The 17,300-nt window shown below is 41.8% G+C and overlaps 2 protein-coding genes across 5 annotated transcripts in view; one reads left to right on the top strand and one right to left on the bottom strand.

Annotated features, from left to right (window-relative positions):
- fryl (furry homolog, like) overlaps positions 1 to 17,300 on the top strand; it is a 594,162-nt gene that overhangs the window by 32,105 nt on the left and 544,757 nt on the right. The window contains exon 2 of the mRNA XM_078547597.1: positions 15,011 to 15,102. The gene's annotated coding sequence lies outside the window, so the exon portion shown is untranslated. The remainder of the gene's footprint in view (positions 1 to 15,010; positions 15,103 to 17,300) is intronic.
- ociad1 (OCIA domain containing 1) overlaps positions 1 to 17,300 on the bottom strand; it is an 85,531-nt gene that overhangs the window by 62,805 nt on the left and 5,426 nt on the right. For 3 of the 4 annotated variants that reach the window (XM_078547802.1, XM_078547775.1, XM_078547782.1), the window contains exon 2: positions 15,240 to 15,278. The exons of the other annotated variant lie outside the window; for it this stretch is intronic. In XM_078547802.1, the coding sequence (XP_078403928.1) occupies positions 15,240 to 15,278 (39 nt within the window). The remainder of the gene's footprint in view (positions 1 to 15,239; positions 15,279 to 17,300) is intronic. 4 annotated transcript variants of the gene reach the window in all.

The following is a 17,300-nucleotide window of genomic DNA, read 5'->3' as shown; positions in this document are numbered from 1 at the left end:
AAATGTTTCATCCCAGGCAACCTCCTCCAGTGCAATCACATCCTTCCTATAATGCGGCGACCAGAACTGCACATGTGGCCAGAACTCCAGCTGTGGCCTCACCAAGGTTCTATACAACTCCAACATGACCTCCCTACTTTTGTAATCTATGCCTCGATTGATAAAGGCAAGTGTCCCATATGCCTTTTTCACCACCCCACTAACATGCCCCTCTGCCTTCAGAGATCTATGGACACACACGCCAAGGTCCCTTTGTTCCTCAGAACTTCCTAGTGCCATGCCGTTCATTGAATACTTCCCCTGTCAAATTACTCCATCCAAAGTGTATCACCTCTCACTTTTCAGGGCTAAATTCCATCTGCCACTTCTCTGCCCATTTGGCCATCCCGTCTACATCTTCCTGTAGCCCAAGACACTCAACCTCACTGTTAACCACCCGGCCAATCTTTGTGCCATCCACAAACTTACTGATCCTACCCCCCAGAGTCATCTATGTCGTTTATATAAATGACAAATAATAGGGGACCGAGCACAGATCCCTGTGGTACGCCACTGGACACTGGCTTCCAGTCACTAAAGCATCCTTCTGTCATCACCCTCTGTCTCCTACAACTAAGCCAATTTTGAATCCACCTTATCAAATTACCCTGTGTCCCATGTGCCTTTGCCTTCTTTATAAGTCTCCTATGTGGGAACTTGTCAAAGGCTTTGCTGAAATCCATATAAACTACATCAACTGCACTACCCTCATCTATACACCTGGTCACCACCTCAAAAAATTTGTTAGGCATGACTTCCCTCTGACAAAGCCATGCTGACTATCCCTGATCAAACCTTGCCTCTCCAAGTGGAGATAGATACTCTCCTTCAGAATTTTTTCCAATAGTTTCCCTACCACTGATGTGAGACTCACTGGTCTGTCGTTCCCTGGCTTCTCTCTACAACCCTTCTTAAATAGCGGAACCACATTATCTGTTCTCCAGTCCTCTGGCACCTCCTTGTGGCCAGAGAGGAATTAATAATTCGGGTCAGAGCCGCTGCGATCTCTTTCCTTGCCTCCCTCAGCAGTCTGGGACACAAATCATCCGGACCTGGAGATTTGTCCACTTTTCAGCCTGCCAACACCTCCAATACCTTGTCACTCCCTATATCAATTTGCTTAAGAACCTTGCAGTCTCTCTCCCCGAGTTTGATACCTTCATCCTCATTCTCTTGGGTGAAGATGGACGTGAAGTATTCATTCAACACTCTAGCGATGTCCTCTGGCTCCACCCATAGATTGCCCCCTTGGTCCCTTATGGGCCCTACTCTTTCCCTGGTTATCCTCTTCCCATTGATACACTTATAGAATATCTTGGGATTTTCCCTACTTTTACCAACCAGAGCTTTCTCATATCCCCTCTTTGCTCTCCTTATTGCTTTCTTACACTCCACCCTGCACTGTCTGTAATCCACTAATGCCTCTGCTAATTTGCTTCCCTTGTACCTGCTAAAAGCCTCTCTTTTCCTTCTCATCGTAACCTGAATATCTCTGGTCATCCATGGTTCTCTGGGTTTGTTACTCCTTCCTATCACCCTAGAGGGAATATGTTGAGCCTGTACCCTCCCCATTTCCTTTTTGAACACCCCCCACTGTTCCTCTGTAGATTTCCCCACAAGTACCTTGGCCAGATCCTGCCTTATTTTACTAAAATCCACTCTCCCCCAATCCAAAACAATTTTTTGCAACTTGTCTATTTCTTTGTCCATAACAAACTTAAACTGTATCATGTTGTGGTCGTTATTGCTAAAATGCTCGCCCACCTGTCTGGCTTCATTCCCCAGAATTAGGTCCAGCAATGCACCGTCCCTTGTTGCACCCTCTACATATTGACCTAAAAAGTTCTCCTGTACACATTTCAAGAAATCCATTCCATTCAAGCCCTTAGCACTTTGTCTATCCTAATTAATGTTGGGAAAGTTGAAATCACCTAATATAATTACCCTATTGTTATTGTTTTTACACACCTCCACAAATTGTGCACATATTTGCTCCTCAATTTCCCGCTGACTATCTGGGGGTCTATAATAAACACCTAACAATGTGGTTGCCCCTTTTTTATTCCTAAGCTCTACCCACAAAACTTCATTCGATGCCCCCTCCAAGATATCATCTCTCCTTACTGCAGTAACTGACTCCTTAACTAATAATGCAATGCCTCCTCCTCTTTTACCCCCTCCGTGTCGCCTGAAGATTCTATATCCCGGAATGTTGAGCTGCCAATCCTGCCCTTCTCTCAACCACATCTCAGTGATGGCTACTATATCACAATTCCACATGTCAATCCTCACCCTTAACTCATCCGTTTTACCTGTAATACCCCTGGCATTAAAGTAGAGGCCATCCAGCCTTGCCTTACTCCCTTGAAGTTTATTGCAGCTGTATTCCCTCTGACTTGATTGTTTTACTTATCATGATGTGTTCCTATTCTGCTAACATTGTGTCCCCTCCCCCTGCCAAATTAGTTTAAACTCCTCCCAACAGCACTAGGAAACCCGCCTGCAAGGATGTTAGTCCCGCTCTGGTTCAGAAGTAGACTGGCCCGCTTGTACAGGTCCCACCTTCCCCAGAAACGGTCCCAGTGATCCAGAAATCTAAAACCCTCCCTCCTGCACCAACTCTTAAGCCACATATTCATCTGTGTTATTCTCCTATTTCTGAGCTCGCTAGCATGTGGCACTGCGAGTAACCCAGAGATTACAACCCGTGAGGTCTTGCTTTTTAGTCTACTGCCTAACTCCCTGAATTCTTGATACAAGACCTCATCCCTCTTTCTATCTATGTCATTGGTACCAACATATACCATGACCTCTGCCTTATCACCCTCCCCCTTCAGGATGCCCTGCAGCTGTTCTGTGACATCCTGGATCCTGGCACCAGGGAGGCAACATACCATCCTGGAGTCACGTTGATGGCCACAGTAGCGCCTATCTGTTTCCCTGACTATAGAATCCCCTATTACTATTGCTCTTCCTCCCCTCCTGTACAGGCAGGCTGCTTGTGGTGCCAGAAACTTGGCTCTGTCCGCACTCCCTGGAGGTACCAGCGCCCTCATCAATGAATGAATAAAAAAAAAAATCAAATTGGCAAACGTGGCCAAAAGATGAGTTTTTAGAATGCTTTCGTGAGAACCTCCAGGAGCAACATGTTGTGGAACCATAGAAAGGATACAGCACAGAAAGAGACTGTTCAGTCCATGGTGTCTGCGTGGCCATAAAAAGAGAATTAAGAAGCTAGCCACTCATTTTTAATCTCGCTTTCCAGCACCCGGCATGTTACAGCACTTAGGTGCATATCCAGGTACCTTTTAAATTAGTTGTGCATTTCAGCCTCAACCACCAATTTAGGCAGTGAATTCCCAAAGCCCACCACCCCAACAACCCTAACCTATACAATCGCTCTTCATAGCTGCAATTTGCAAGCCCTTGCACCATTCTTGTAAATCTCCTCTATATTCTCTCCAGAGCAATTGTATCCTTCCTGTAATGTGACCAGAATTGTACACAAAATTCCAGCTGTTGCCTAACCAGCATTTTATACAGTTCCAGCATTGCATCCCTGCTTTTCTAATCAATACCTTGCCCAGTGAAAGAAAGCATTCCATATGTTTTCTTCACCTCTTTACCACCTTAACCACCTGTCCTGCCACCTTCAGGGACCTGTGGACATGCACTCCAAGGTCTCTCACTTCCTCAACCCTTCTCAATATCCTCCCATTTATTCCATATTCCCTTGCTTTGTTTGCCCTCCCCAAATGCATTACCTCACTTCTCTGGATTGAATTCCATTTGCCATTTTTCCAGATATTATTCTGGATTCGACAGCTGTCCTCTTCACTATCAATCATGCTGCCAGCCTTTTTCATCGGCAAATCTCCCAATCATGCCTCCCACATTTAAGTCCATATCATTAATATATACGACAAACAGCAAGGGCCCCAACACTGAGCCCTGTGGAGCGCCACTGGAAACCGTTTTCCACTCTCAGAAACATCCATCGACCATTACCCTTTGTTTCCTGTCACTGAGCCAATTTTGGATCCAACTCACCACCTTCACTGTATCCTATGGGGTCTCATTTTTCTGCCATGTTGGACCTTGTCAGATGCCTTACTAAAAGCCATTGAGACAACATCCACTGCATGCTCCTTATCTATCCTCGTTAGTTCCTCAAAAAATTCTATTCAATTAGTAAGACACGATCTTCCCCTAACCAAACCATACTGGCCATCCCTGTTCAATCCCTGGCTTTATAAGTGACAGAGGTTATCCTGTGTCTCAGAATTGATTGCAGTAATTTGCTACCACTGAAGGCAGACTGACTGGCCTATCCCTCACATCCTTTTTAAATATTGGTACAACATTCTCAGACCTCCAGTCCTCTGGTACCTCACATGTACTTAATAAGGATTCAAAAATGATCCTCAGAGCATCGACTATTTCCTCCCTGGCTTCCTCTAACAACCTGGGATACAAACCATCCAGTATTGGTGATTTATCCACCTTCAAGGATGCCAGTCCCTCCAGTACTTCCTCCCTCACTATGCTTATTGTATCTAATATTTCATACTCCTCTTTAACAAGAATGTCTGCATCATCCCTCTCCTTAGTGAAGACAAAGACAAAGTACCCTGCCCACATCTTCAGCATCAACGCACAAGTTAGCATGTACATCTCTGATAGGCCCTACCCTTTCCTTAGTTATCCTCTTGCTCTTAATGTATTGGTAAAACATCTTTGGATTTTCTTTGATTTTACCTGCCAATATTTTTTCGTACCCTCTCTTTGCTTCCTAATTTCCTTTTTTACTTCACCCTGTACTTCCTATACTCCTCTGGGCTTTCTACAGTATTAAGCTTTTTGTGACTGTCATTAGCTCTCTCTGCTTTATCTAGGCTTGTATGTTTCTGGATAACCCGGAGACTTTATATTTGGTAGTACCAATCTTTTTCTTTGTGGGGACATGTCTACACTGTGCCTGTAGAATCTCGCTATTGAATATCTCCCACTGATTTGACACTCTTTTCCCTTCTAGTAGCTGTATCTCGCCCACTTCCGCTAGTTCATGCCTCAGCTTTGTAAAATTTCTCATCCGCCAATTTAGAACTTTTACTTCTGTTCTATCTTCGTCCTTTTCAACAGTGATGCTAAATCTAACTATCATGGTCACCATCTCCAAAATGGTCCCCCCTGCTACTTCATCCGCTTGCCCAGCTTCATTTCCTAAGCCTAAATCTAGAATTGCGGCTCTTCTCGTTGGGTTTGTCACTTGCTGGCTGAAAATGTTCCCTTGAATGCAGTTCAAGAATTTTGTACCTTCTGTGCCCTTCGCACTGTTCGTATCCCAATTGATATTAGGGTAGTTGATGTCTCCCAACTTTTTCTGTCCTATTCTTTTTGCACTCAGAAATATGCCTACATATTTGCTCTTCTAACTCTCTTCCATTATTTGGGTGTCTAGTACAATCCTAGCAGTGTGGCTGCCCCTTTTTTATTTCTGAGCTCAACCTAAATTACCTCATTTGATGCTTCATTTAGTATATCATCCCTTCTCACAGCTGTAATTGTTTCTTTAACCAATAATGCTACATCGTCACCTCTGTTATCCCATTTCTATCCTGCCTGAAAACTCTATCCAGGGATGTTGAGCTGCCATTTTTGCCCCTCTTAAAGCCAAAATTCCTTTATGTAGCGATGATATCATGCTGCCATGCATCTATCTGTGCGCTCAGCTCATCGGCTTTATCTGCTATACTCCTTGCATTTACATATTCACCTTTTAACATTGCCAAATCTATCCCTAACAGCAGTTTCTCACCAACTGATGAACTTGTGTTCCTCCTGTGATGTCACTCTTGGATGTTTTCAAAACTCAGCCCTCTCATACAGCTTTTCAACTCCTGGTCTCCTGCAGGTTGAGAGAGAAAGAAAAAGAAAAGAGCACCTCCCTGCCCGAAATCTGTTCTCACCAAACTCACCGCGATTCCACTCTGTAACAGTGCACTCTGTGGCAGGACACTTAACCTGTCTTGTTTATAGTACTGAGAATTTTTTTGAAATCAAGGTGTTGCTTAAACGGGAGCCAGTGTAGGTCAGTGAGCACAGGAGTGATGAATGAATGAGACTTGGTATGAGTAAGGGCATGAGCAGTAGAGTATTTGATGACCATAAGTTTTTGGAGGGTAGAATGTGGTAGGCCAGCCATGAAGTTATAAGTACCTATGTCCATATGGAAAATGGATAAGATCTGCCACTGTGTGATTACAAGCTGCATCCACTAGCTGGCACTGTATTCCCCTATCCCACAGCTGCTCAAAATTTCCAAAAAAACTGATTTTTTCCCCCCATAGTAGCTAAAGTGTTTAATGTCCAAAGTAAGGGTTTCAGCAAAGCTGAAGTAAAATAATTGCATATTCCACACTAATGTAATTACATCTAGCCATTGATTTGCCTTTTATGTCATTTAATGTCTTCACTAAAGTATGTATTCGGCCTTTCCCAAAAGTTTGGGCTGATATTCGTGACAGAGCTGTGATGCTGTTAGTTTATTTCAGATTGTGCAGTGTGAGTGCAATATACTCAATTTCACTGGATGCCAGTGTCATTGAGTCAGAGATGTGCTGGAATATTTTTACTTCAGCTTCTGGCAATTTCTGTTCATAGGCTTTTCAGAATTATGCACAAAATTCATTGCTAACAAGAATTCCATAGAAAATTGTAACAGCACTGTCAGACTTGTGATCCCATCACCTAGTACCATTGTCAGGACATGCCCTTCCCTTTTTCTTACCTCTAATGGTTACCAAATAGTAAGCTGATGTCACGTTACACCCAGATTGAATGGACCTTGTTTGTTTCCAACAATTCTACCAAATCTTCTTCCACAGAGGTTGCAGATTAAAGGCCCACATCATGTTGACAAACTCTAGCTTAATTACAATGTTGTCAAACTTCAGGACTGTACTTTGGTCGGTTGAAGTCTTGGGGGATGGTCCTGGGTTTTGGTAGTACTGGGGAATCGTTGTAGTCTGCTAAAACACAGGACCAGTCCCAGTGCCAACAAAGCACAGGACTGTCTTGATGTGTGGCTAAACCTCCCTCACTCTATAACTGTTATGTTCTCACTGTTAAAAATGATAAATCATTAAAATCAATTATATGTCAAAAAATATATAAATTAAGACCAGTCATTTACATTTGAACAGTTTCATAATTCAATTCCCAAAGAACCCTAGCAAAAACCCAAGAATACACATAATAAATATGGAATTTAACTTTTTTAAAAAATTCATTCATGGGATGTGAGCTTTGCTGGCTGGGCCAGCATTTATTGCCCATCCCTAGTTGCCCTTGAAAAGGTGGTGGTGAGCTGCTGCCTTGAACCGCTGCAGTCCATGCGGTGTAGTTATGCCCATAGTGCTGTTAGGAAGAGAGTTCCAGGATTTGACCCAGCGACAGTGAAGGAACAGCGATATATTTCCAAGTTAGGACGGTGAGTGGCTTGGAGGGGAACTTCCAGGTGGTGGTGTTCCCATCTATCTGCTACCCTTGTCCTTCTAGATCGTAGTGGTTGTGGGTTTAGAAGGTGCTGTGTAAGGAGCCTTGGTGAATTCCTGCAGCGCATCTTGTAGATGGTGCACATTGCTGTTACTGTGCGTCAGTGTTGGAGAGAGTGAATGTTTGTGGATGTGGTGTCAATCAAGTAGGCTGCTTTGTCCTGGACAATGTCAAGCTTTTCGAGTGTTAGTGGCTCTGATGTTACCTTCTACATGGCGTAAACATGAAATAATGGAGCGTTAATGAGGGTTGTGTTGCAAATACCTAGTTCCCAATTTGTAAGTTTTAGAATGTAAATTTTTAGTTTCAGGAATATAACTTTTAAGTTGGAGGTTAAAGTGCTCAATGTAAAATAAATGGACATCTGAGAAACTGATAACTCTGATGCAAATGCAATTCAAAGAAGCCTGGATTTTTTATACTTAAAAGGTAACTTGTGTTTATCTTACAAGGTCAGAGTTGATTGTGGAAAAAAAATTAAACAATAAATGATGCATTTCTGGACCTCCTTGGTAGAATCAGGGTGTCTCTCTTCAGTTCCAAAAAAGAAGTTAAAAAACTGGCAATTCTGGGAAAGAGGGTCATAAAACTCCATTACGGAGAATTTTTTCATATGGGTTGCCGGATCAGAGTTGTATAAAATGATTGGCTTGCATTTCTGTTTGAACCATGCCAAAGCATACCACGTTGCCATGGAGATGTGATTCTGGCTGGAACCTTGGTTAGAAGGTTCTTTTGTTTAATTTGTGTGTGTGTTTGCTGACGGAAGCAAGTAGTTCGCTTTGGGGAACAGACAGAGCTAGTCGCAGATTTGGCCTTGTGTAAGCTGCAACTCAGAATGGGGACAGCCAAAGAAAATGAATGTTAGGCCTGCAGTTAAACAGAGGAAATGCTAGCTTTATCATTCACCATGTGGGTGGGGGCTTGAGCTCAGTTTGGAATTTATGAAGGGGAAAGAAGCTGGAAGTTTGTCTGGTTTGAAGGTAGAGGAAGAAATCTCCAGTGGTCCTCACAGAGCCTTGTGGCAGAAAACAGTCAATTTGTAAAATTTTTTTAATGTGTATTCTTTCATGGGATATGGATATCACTCATTTGCCCATCCCCAATTGCCCTTGAACTGAGTGGCTTTCTAGGCATTTCAGAGGGCAATTAAGAGTCAACTGCATTGATATGGACCTGGAGTAATGTAGGCCAGACTGAGTAAGGATTGCAGATGCCAAAAGGATTTTTACAACAATCGACGATACTTTCATGGTCACCATTACTGTGCCTAGCTTTCAATTCCGATTTTTTTTTTATTAATTTTATTTAACTTTCACTAGCTGCCATGGTGGGATTTGAACCCATGTTTCCCAGAGCACTTGCCTCGGCCTCTGAATTACTGGTCCAGTGACATATATGGAAAGAGCTGTACAGAAGCTATGGGAGGAGACTGAGAAAAAGTAGGACAGAAGAACCGCTGAAGTCTAAAGTGGTGAGATCTTTAAAGAAATTTGGAGGGTCGGTCAGCCAGAAAGCTAATGGAAGGATCCCATAAATCTTGTATCTTGGAGAAAGCTGGGATACACAGGAGAATTAATGTAAATTCCAGAGAACTGTGGTATACTTTCGGGTTGATCTCTAAAGAATTGAATGCACCTTCAAGATTGTTGTAACGTATAGGGGATTTCTTGGGGAAAATAAAAAGTAGAACTGAGTTCATAGCATAACTAATTGTAAACTATAGTGTTAAGTCTTGCTTTGGTTAATTTTTATATACAATAAAGTTTTCTTTATAATGTGAAATTTTGTCATTAATGATTGTGTTTGGATTTCTTATTTAAACATTAACGGTCCCTAAGAGGATTGTAACAAGTCCATTGATGCTGTGCATATGGACTTTCAAAAGGCGTTTGACAAAGTACCGCATTATAGACCTGTTAGCAAAATTAAAGCTCATGGGATTAAAGGCATGACAAATTCAAAGTTGGCTAAGGAAAAGAAAAAAATCTTAAGTCTTGCATTTTTACAGAATACCTTTGCAACCACCAGTTATTCAAAACGCTTTACAGCCAGTGAAGTACTGTTGAAGTGTAATCGCTGTTATAATGCAGGAAATGCGACAGACAGCCAATTTGAGCGATAGGTATTTGCCAGGACACCAGGATAATTCCTCTTCTTTGAAATAGGGCCATGGGATCTGCTTCCAGCTGAGAGAGCCTCAGTACGTCTCATCTAAAAGATGGCACCTCTATTGTTGCAGCACTCCCTTAATACTACATTGGAGGGTCAGCCTTGATTTTTTTTCCCCTCACACTCGAGTGGGTCTTGAACCCACAATCTTTTGATTTGGAGGCATAAGTACTACCTACTGAGCCATGGCCGACACAGTAAGGGGCAGAAAACAGGAGTAACGGTGAATGGCTATTTTTCCGACTGGAGAGAGGTTTACTTCGAAATGTAGCAAACAATGAGGAGGATCACCTATGGGCGACATAGAATGGTGGAATGAGCGATCAAGCGGCAGTTGCAATTTAATGCAGAGAAGTGTGAAGCGATAGATTTTGGTAGGAAAAATGAAGAGAGGTAATATAATCTAATGGATGCAATTTTAAAGAGTGTACATGAACTGAAATGAGACACTTCTGGGTGAAGACACACATGTTTGTAGGTGACAGGCTAATTTGATAAGATTGTTAAAAAGACATATGGAATCCTTGGTTTTCTTAGTAGAAACAGACTACAAAAGCAAGTAGGTAATGCCCAGCCTTTGTAAAACACTGGTTTTGTCTTTGGTGGTATAATGTGTTAAATTCTAGGCAGCACACTTCAGGAAAGATGTTGAGGCCTTGGAAAAGATGCAGAAGAGAGTTACTAGAATGTTACCAGAGATGGAAGGACTTCAGTTATGTGAAGAGATTGGAGTAGCTGGGATTATTCCCCTTAAAGTAGGGAAGGTTCAGAAGAAATTTGGTAGAGATGTTGAAAATTCTGAACAGTTTTGATGGTGTAAATAAGGAGAAACTGGTGAGTAACCAGAAGACACAGATTTAAGGTGATTGGTAAAGGAACCAGAGGTGACATGAGGAATCAGTTTTTTACAGAATGGATTGTAGTGATCTGGAATGCACGTCTGAAGGGGTGGTGGGAGCAGATTCAAAAGTAACTTTCAAAAGGAAATTGGATGAATTGTTGAAGGGAAAAAATTATAGGCTTACGAAGAAAGAGCAGGGGATGGGATTAATTGGGTAGCTTTGCGGCACAGGCACAATGGGCTGCATGGCCTCCTTCTGTGTTGTGTTGTATCATACCATGACCTTTGTTAAACACCCCACTTGTTATAAAATACTATATCCTCTGACTCACCATGAGAAACACCATGAGAGATCTTCTAGTCTATATTTATTTCTTGCAGTGAACAGGGTAGTTAGGAGACAGCACTGTCATTGTTTACTTGTTAGCTAGCTTACCTTTAAATAAGGATCCCTGAATGTGCAGATAATACATACACTCTACACCGTTGAGGCATTCACTGCCAGTTGGGGGTATGAAGGGCCATTTTCAATATTGGATAGTAGATCTTGATAGTGAATTAATACTTGATTGTTAGCCTTGTTTATTAAATATTTGCAGTTATTAGCTTAGAAGCAGCTTTGTTCACTAATAACATACAAACATGAATTAGGCGCAGGAGTCGGCCATTCGGCTCCTCAAACCTGCTCTGCCATTCAACAAAACCATGGCTGTCCTGATTGTGGCCTCAACTATATATTCTGCCTACCCCCGATAACCTTTGACTCCCTTGTTAGTCAAGAATCTATCTACCTCTGTCTTAAAAAATATTTGATGACTGTGCCTCCACTCTCTGAGGAAGAGTTCCAAAGACTCACGACCCTCCGAGGAAAAAAAAACTTCTAATCTCTGATTTAAATGGGAGACCCCTTATTTTTAAATGGTGTCCCCTAGCTCTAGTCTCTCCCACAAGGGGAAACATCCTTCCAGCGTCCACCCTGTCAAGCCCCCTCAGGATCTTCCATGTTTCAATAAGATCACCTCTCATCCTTCTAAACATCAATGAATACAAATTTAGCCTGTCCAACCTTTCCTCATAAGGTAACACCCTCATCCCAGGAATTAGTCGAGTGAACCTTTTTTGAACTGCTAACGCATTTGTACCCTTTCTTAAATAAGATGGTCAAAACTGTACAGAGTACTCCAAATGAGGTCTCTGCACAACTGTGGCAAAATGTCCCTGCTTTTATACTCCATCACCTTTTCAACAAATGATAACACTCTATTTGCCTTCCTAATCACTTGCTGTACCATCATACTAAATTTTAGTGATTCATGTACCAGGACACCCACATTGCTCTGTACCACCTAGTTCTGCAATCTCTCTCCATTTTAATAATATGCTTCCTGCTTTTCTATTTTTCCTGCCAAAGTGGACAAGTTCACAATTTCTGACATTATACTCCATTTGCCAAATTTTTGCCCAATCACTTAAGCTATTTGTATCCTTTGGCAGACCCGCTATGCCTTACTTTCCCACCTATCTTTGTATCATTAACAAATTTAGTAGCCATACATTAGGTCCCTTCCTTCAAGTCATTGATATAAATAGTAAATAGTTGAGGTCCCAGCACTGAGCCCTGTGGCACTCCACTCCGCATCTTGCTAATCCAAAAATAACCCATTTATGCCTACCCTCTGTTTCATGTTAGCTAAACAACTCTCTGTCCATGCTAATATGTTACACTGCCCCCCTCCACCCACCCACCCAAGACCATGAGTTCTTGTTAGCTCTTATAACATATGGTAACACTAGATAACAGCGCCAGAAATATTTGATTTAACTCTTGAGTGGCATTTTAAAATTGAAATGACAAACTCCAGTGATAGTGGAACGTTTTGTAATCTAACTGCACTTAAACAAGGCAGACATATTACAAGATCATAATCTGGAACTTGTGACTACAGAGATCAAATAAACTGGAATTGAGAATGTATGAACTATTGGAACTACTTGTCATTAGTAGCAACTAGGAGATGAAAGAGTGGCATTTTTAATCCAGAATTGTGTTTCATAGCATGCCAGTATTTCACAATAGTTCAACCTGTTCACTTAGAAAAGCTGATAGAATCATTGGCAAGAGAGAGCAGTTTATGGTGAGGGCTGAAAATAATAGCTCTGGTCTTCCTCATGCTGAGGAGGATGAAATTTTGACTTGATTTTGGCTAGAAAATCTGACAGTATGGTGATTGGTTGGGGGTAAGGGAAGAGATGGGGTTTGTTGCCATCGGTTTCTATATGGAAGGTGATTTCATGCATGTAAATTATATTACTAATGCAGTAAGTTAATGAGAAAGAGGATGGTACTTGAGGACTAATCCATGAGGAACACCGGAAATAGTTGTGTCCTGTCTGGAACAGAAACCATTAGTTGCAATGCATTGACTCTATTGGAGCAGAAAGAAAGAACAATATTATTTATATAACACTTTTCATGATCGCCTGAAGCCTCAAAGCGCTTTATTGCCAGTGAAATACTTTAGAAGAGGTGGGACTGTTGTAATGTAGGAAACACTGCAGCCACTTTCTGCACAGCAAACTCCCCACAAAGTGTGATAATGACCAGATAATCTATATTTTTTGGGTTGTTAGTTGAGGGGTAAATATAGGCCAGGACACAGGGGTATCTCCTCTGCTGCTCTTTGAATTAGTGCCATGGGGTCGTTTATATCCACTCTCAGGCAGCTGAGGGTTCGGTTTAACATTTCATCTAAAAGTCAGAGAGGGAGCACGGTCCCTCCACACTTACATGGAGTGTTAGCCTTGATTTTTACGTTCAAATCCTGCAGTGGGATTTGAGCTCCAAACCTTGTGACTCAGAGGTGAGTGTGCTACCAATTGAGCCACAGCTGGTACGTAGAATGAAGAGGAACGATATATTTGTAGTTCCATGCAACTGGACAAAAGAGGGGTGATGGAAGAGGATGGCATAGTCAAATATCTCAAATACTGTTGAGAGATCAAGGAGGGATAATGCATCATTGTCACAGAGAACGTTAATTGTGAACTTGGCCAGGCTGCTTTGATTGGTATGAACAGGGTAGGAAGCGGACTTAAGGAAATGGGTTGAGAAATAACAGGTGCAGGAGAAAGTTATTTGGTGGGAATAAGAGAATCAAAAACAGAGGTGTGTGAATTTTGAGGTAGGTGGGGATGAGTTTTCTCCAGGGACAAAGGTGAGAGTACTGTGATTGTAGAAAGACAAAAAGAATGGATGTAATGCATGTGCGGAAGACATTGCCTCTCAATTTACAAGTCCCTGTGACCAATGTGAGATGGTGACATCAAGAGGATAGCCCTAGGTGGGAGGTTGAAATTAAATGATTATAGGGAACCAGCGGGAGCAAATTTTAATTGTAGGTTGAAATCGCCCAACACAAGGAGCTGCTTGGTGCTAAGCATAATGAAAGAGAGAATGGTGCAAATTTCCATCATGATGATGTTGGTGAGTTTAGGAGGGCATTAAATCCCAGTGACTTTATGTGGCAGGAAGGATTGAAGAATGCTAGATGCTTGGAGGAGAGTTTCAGGAGGAATCCGGAGAGAGACCGAGATAGGACTTCTCAATGAGAGCAATGTCCATTGTGGTTGCCTGAAAAGAGTTTGGTAGAATGGGTGGTCATGTTTTCCTGCCTGTTAACTGGGTTGTTGTCAGGGCTATAATGTCAGATTCACCTGCAGTAAGGTTGTGATAGCCTTGTTTGCAATGTAGAGTGTTAATTGATCCACTAATGTAATCTAGAGGAAGTTAGAAGGAATATCCTGAAAGGAGCAGGCTGGGTGGGATAGATGTTGGGGATAGAGGATAAGATTGTTGGATTACTGCTAAATATGAGGCAGTGACACTTGCCACATAGGAATAGAGAAAGAGTGACACTATATTTTTGTCTTTTAAAAAAAATGTTCAATGGCTAAACCTGTCCTCCGATCCTAAATACTGGGTTTGTATTGCTTCAGGTCTGAATGTAAACATGCACATAAGGTTTGGTTCATGCACAAATGTTTTCTTTTAGTTACCCAAGTATCTTATGTGTGCAGGAATCCACCACCGTCTTTGAGTCTCCAAACGAAATGTCTGTGAAATCTACACGTAGTGCACGTGGTCCCTGCAGGCATATCCTTTGCTTACTCTAATCAAAAGCTTTGGTGCAGATTGTCAGAGGCAAAATTGAAGAACTCAATGTGTTCAGGGGTACTGTTGATTTAAAAAAAAATGTTTAGTTACTTGCATTAACTTTCATATCTTCAAAAGACGAAATCAATTTTCATAGAGTCATTGACCATCAGATTCATCTCTTCTGTCAAAGTTGTGCATTTTAAATTTAACACTAAATAATTACAGTATTACATTTTTTATTGCAGATTTTCTTGTCCCATTGTGATTTTAACATTTGAGGAAGACGCAGCCCATCCCTATGGAGTTTAGGCAAGACCAGTCATCACAGGAAATTTAGGTAGGTGCAAAAATCTAGCAGTGTTATGTTAAGTATGAAACATTAATGGAAGTACAGTACAAAAATAAATCTCATTCAGAAGCACTCCGTTTTCAACATTTATTTCTAAGAATCTACTGTGAAAAAATGGTATATACCTGATGTTCAACTGAAGTACAAGTGTTGTCATTAAACCACTGAGAAAGGAAGGAATAAGGAGATAGTGAATTCATTGCTTTGATAATTGTTGACGTACTAATTTTTCCCAGTTTAGAATGACGAGACACTAATTTGCTTGCAAATTAGTAAACCTATTGTGTAGAAATGTTTACATAAATGACAGTATAAAAATTGTACAATTTTTTTTATTATGGTTGAGCTTACATGAGCAATCTTGGAAATGTGTAACTAAATGGGATAAAAGAATACTTGAAAATTCAAGCAAACAGAATTTTTTGTTGTGGCTGTAATGTGCTACAGGCACCTAATGTTCTCTTTGAAATGTCATTGTGCAGCTAGTTATTTGATGCACAGTACAGTAAGTCCCCGTTTTTAAGTTGTTCCACTTTAACACCAGCCAGCCAATGGGGCCCATACTTGCAACTAGCGCCGTGAGTTTCATTTTAAAGTTGTTCTAAGCCGACTCTGATGCAGGGCCGCATAAGCTGATCGGTGCCATTTTGGAGTGAGCTCTGCCACTCCTTGACCCTGCCTTTTGCCACCGGTCCTCCGGTTCGCGGCCTCTGCCACTCCCTGACCCCCTCACCCTTGACCCTCTGGTTTGCGGCCCCTGCTGCTCCCTGACTCTCACTCTCATCGCCACTTCAGCTACTGGCTTACTCTTTGCTCATCTCCAGAGTCCTTGCTCACAACGAGGGTTCCAGAGATGGAAGCGGTGAATGGGAGAGGCAAGGAGTGAGAGGGATGGTCTGCAGCAACCAGGAGGGTCAGGGAGCAGCAGATGCGGCAAACCGGAGAGTCAGCAGCCAGCGGGAGGGTCTGGAAGTGGCAAAGGGTGTGTGCTAGAGGGTCGGCGAGAGGAAGGGTCTGCAGGGACTGGGCTGTGTGGTGAGCAGGATCAGCGATGAGCAGGAGAGGCAGCAAGTGGGAGTTAAGTAGAAAGTTAGCATATTTCTTTTCCATTTTTAAATTTATTTTATTTTAGTTATTTCATTTACCATTATAGGAAATTAGCAATGTAAGGCATTTCAACTTACAGGTTATAATGTCTTAATTTTTTTCCTGATGAGAAAGGTCCTACAGAAACTAACTGCAGCTTTTACATTGGTTTTAATGGGAAAATCTGATTTGCTTAAAGTTGCCGTTATCAGGATTGCAACTGCAATTTTAAGTGAGGAATTTTTGTACCTTCAAATTCTTTTGAGCAGTCATGTGTGAGCAGTATTTAACATAGGCCAAGCCCTGCGCAGCACTTCACAAACTCTGCAGTTGTTTGCATGCAGCTTAGCGGGAACATTGCTGGCAGTTTCTATATTTAAATAGAAGCACTCGGAGTTGAAGTTATACTGTTGTCGGTCATGCTTTTTGTTTACATGACACTGTAGACACATATGTACTCCGACCTAACTTTGACATCTTTCCATTGTCAAGCAATTTAAATTATAACTTTTAGTCTTTTTGCAAACTTTTTCTGATGCAATGAAATTTTTTAACTTTGGTTAAATTTGTTCTATATATCTATTTTTGTATTTATATCATACAGTGCATCTGGGGGTATATGACACATGTCAGGTTGATGATATAAATAAGATCTAGGTTGACTATAGGTAATTCACAGGGGTAGTGCATAAGAAAACAAGAGACAAAGAGTAAGTATGAGAAGAGACTAGCAATTAACATGAAGGGGAATCCAAAAGCCTTCAACAGGCACATCAATAGTAAAAGGGTAGTAAGAGGAAGGCTGTGGGTGATGGGAACTAAAAAGGGACCTGTGCATGGAGGCAGAGGGCATGGCTGAGGTACTAAATGAGTACTTTGCATCTTTCTGTACCAAGAAAAACTATGTTGCCAAAGTCATAGTGAAGAAGGAGGTAATTGCAATACTGGATGGGCTAAAAATGGGCAAACCGGAGAATCAGCAGCCAGCGGGAGGGTCTGGAAGTGGCAAACGGTGTGTGCCGGAGGGTTGGTGAGAGAAAGGGCCTGCAGGGACTGAAATTTTCAAGCTCTGGCAGCATTCTTGTAAATGCTGTTTGTAC

This window comes from Cetorhinus maximus, chromosome 1, assembly GCF_964194155.1.
Source record: "Cetorhinus maximus chromosome 1, sCetMax3.hap1.1, whole genome shotgun sequence".
NCBI classification, from domain to species: domain Eukaryota; kingdom Metazoa; phylum Chordata; class Chondrichthyes; order Lamniformes; family Cetorhinidae; genus Cetorhinus; species Cetorhinus maximus.
The sequence above is the reverse complement of the archived record's forward strand: the minus strand, read 5'-3'. Positions and strand labels throughout refer to the sequence as shown.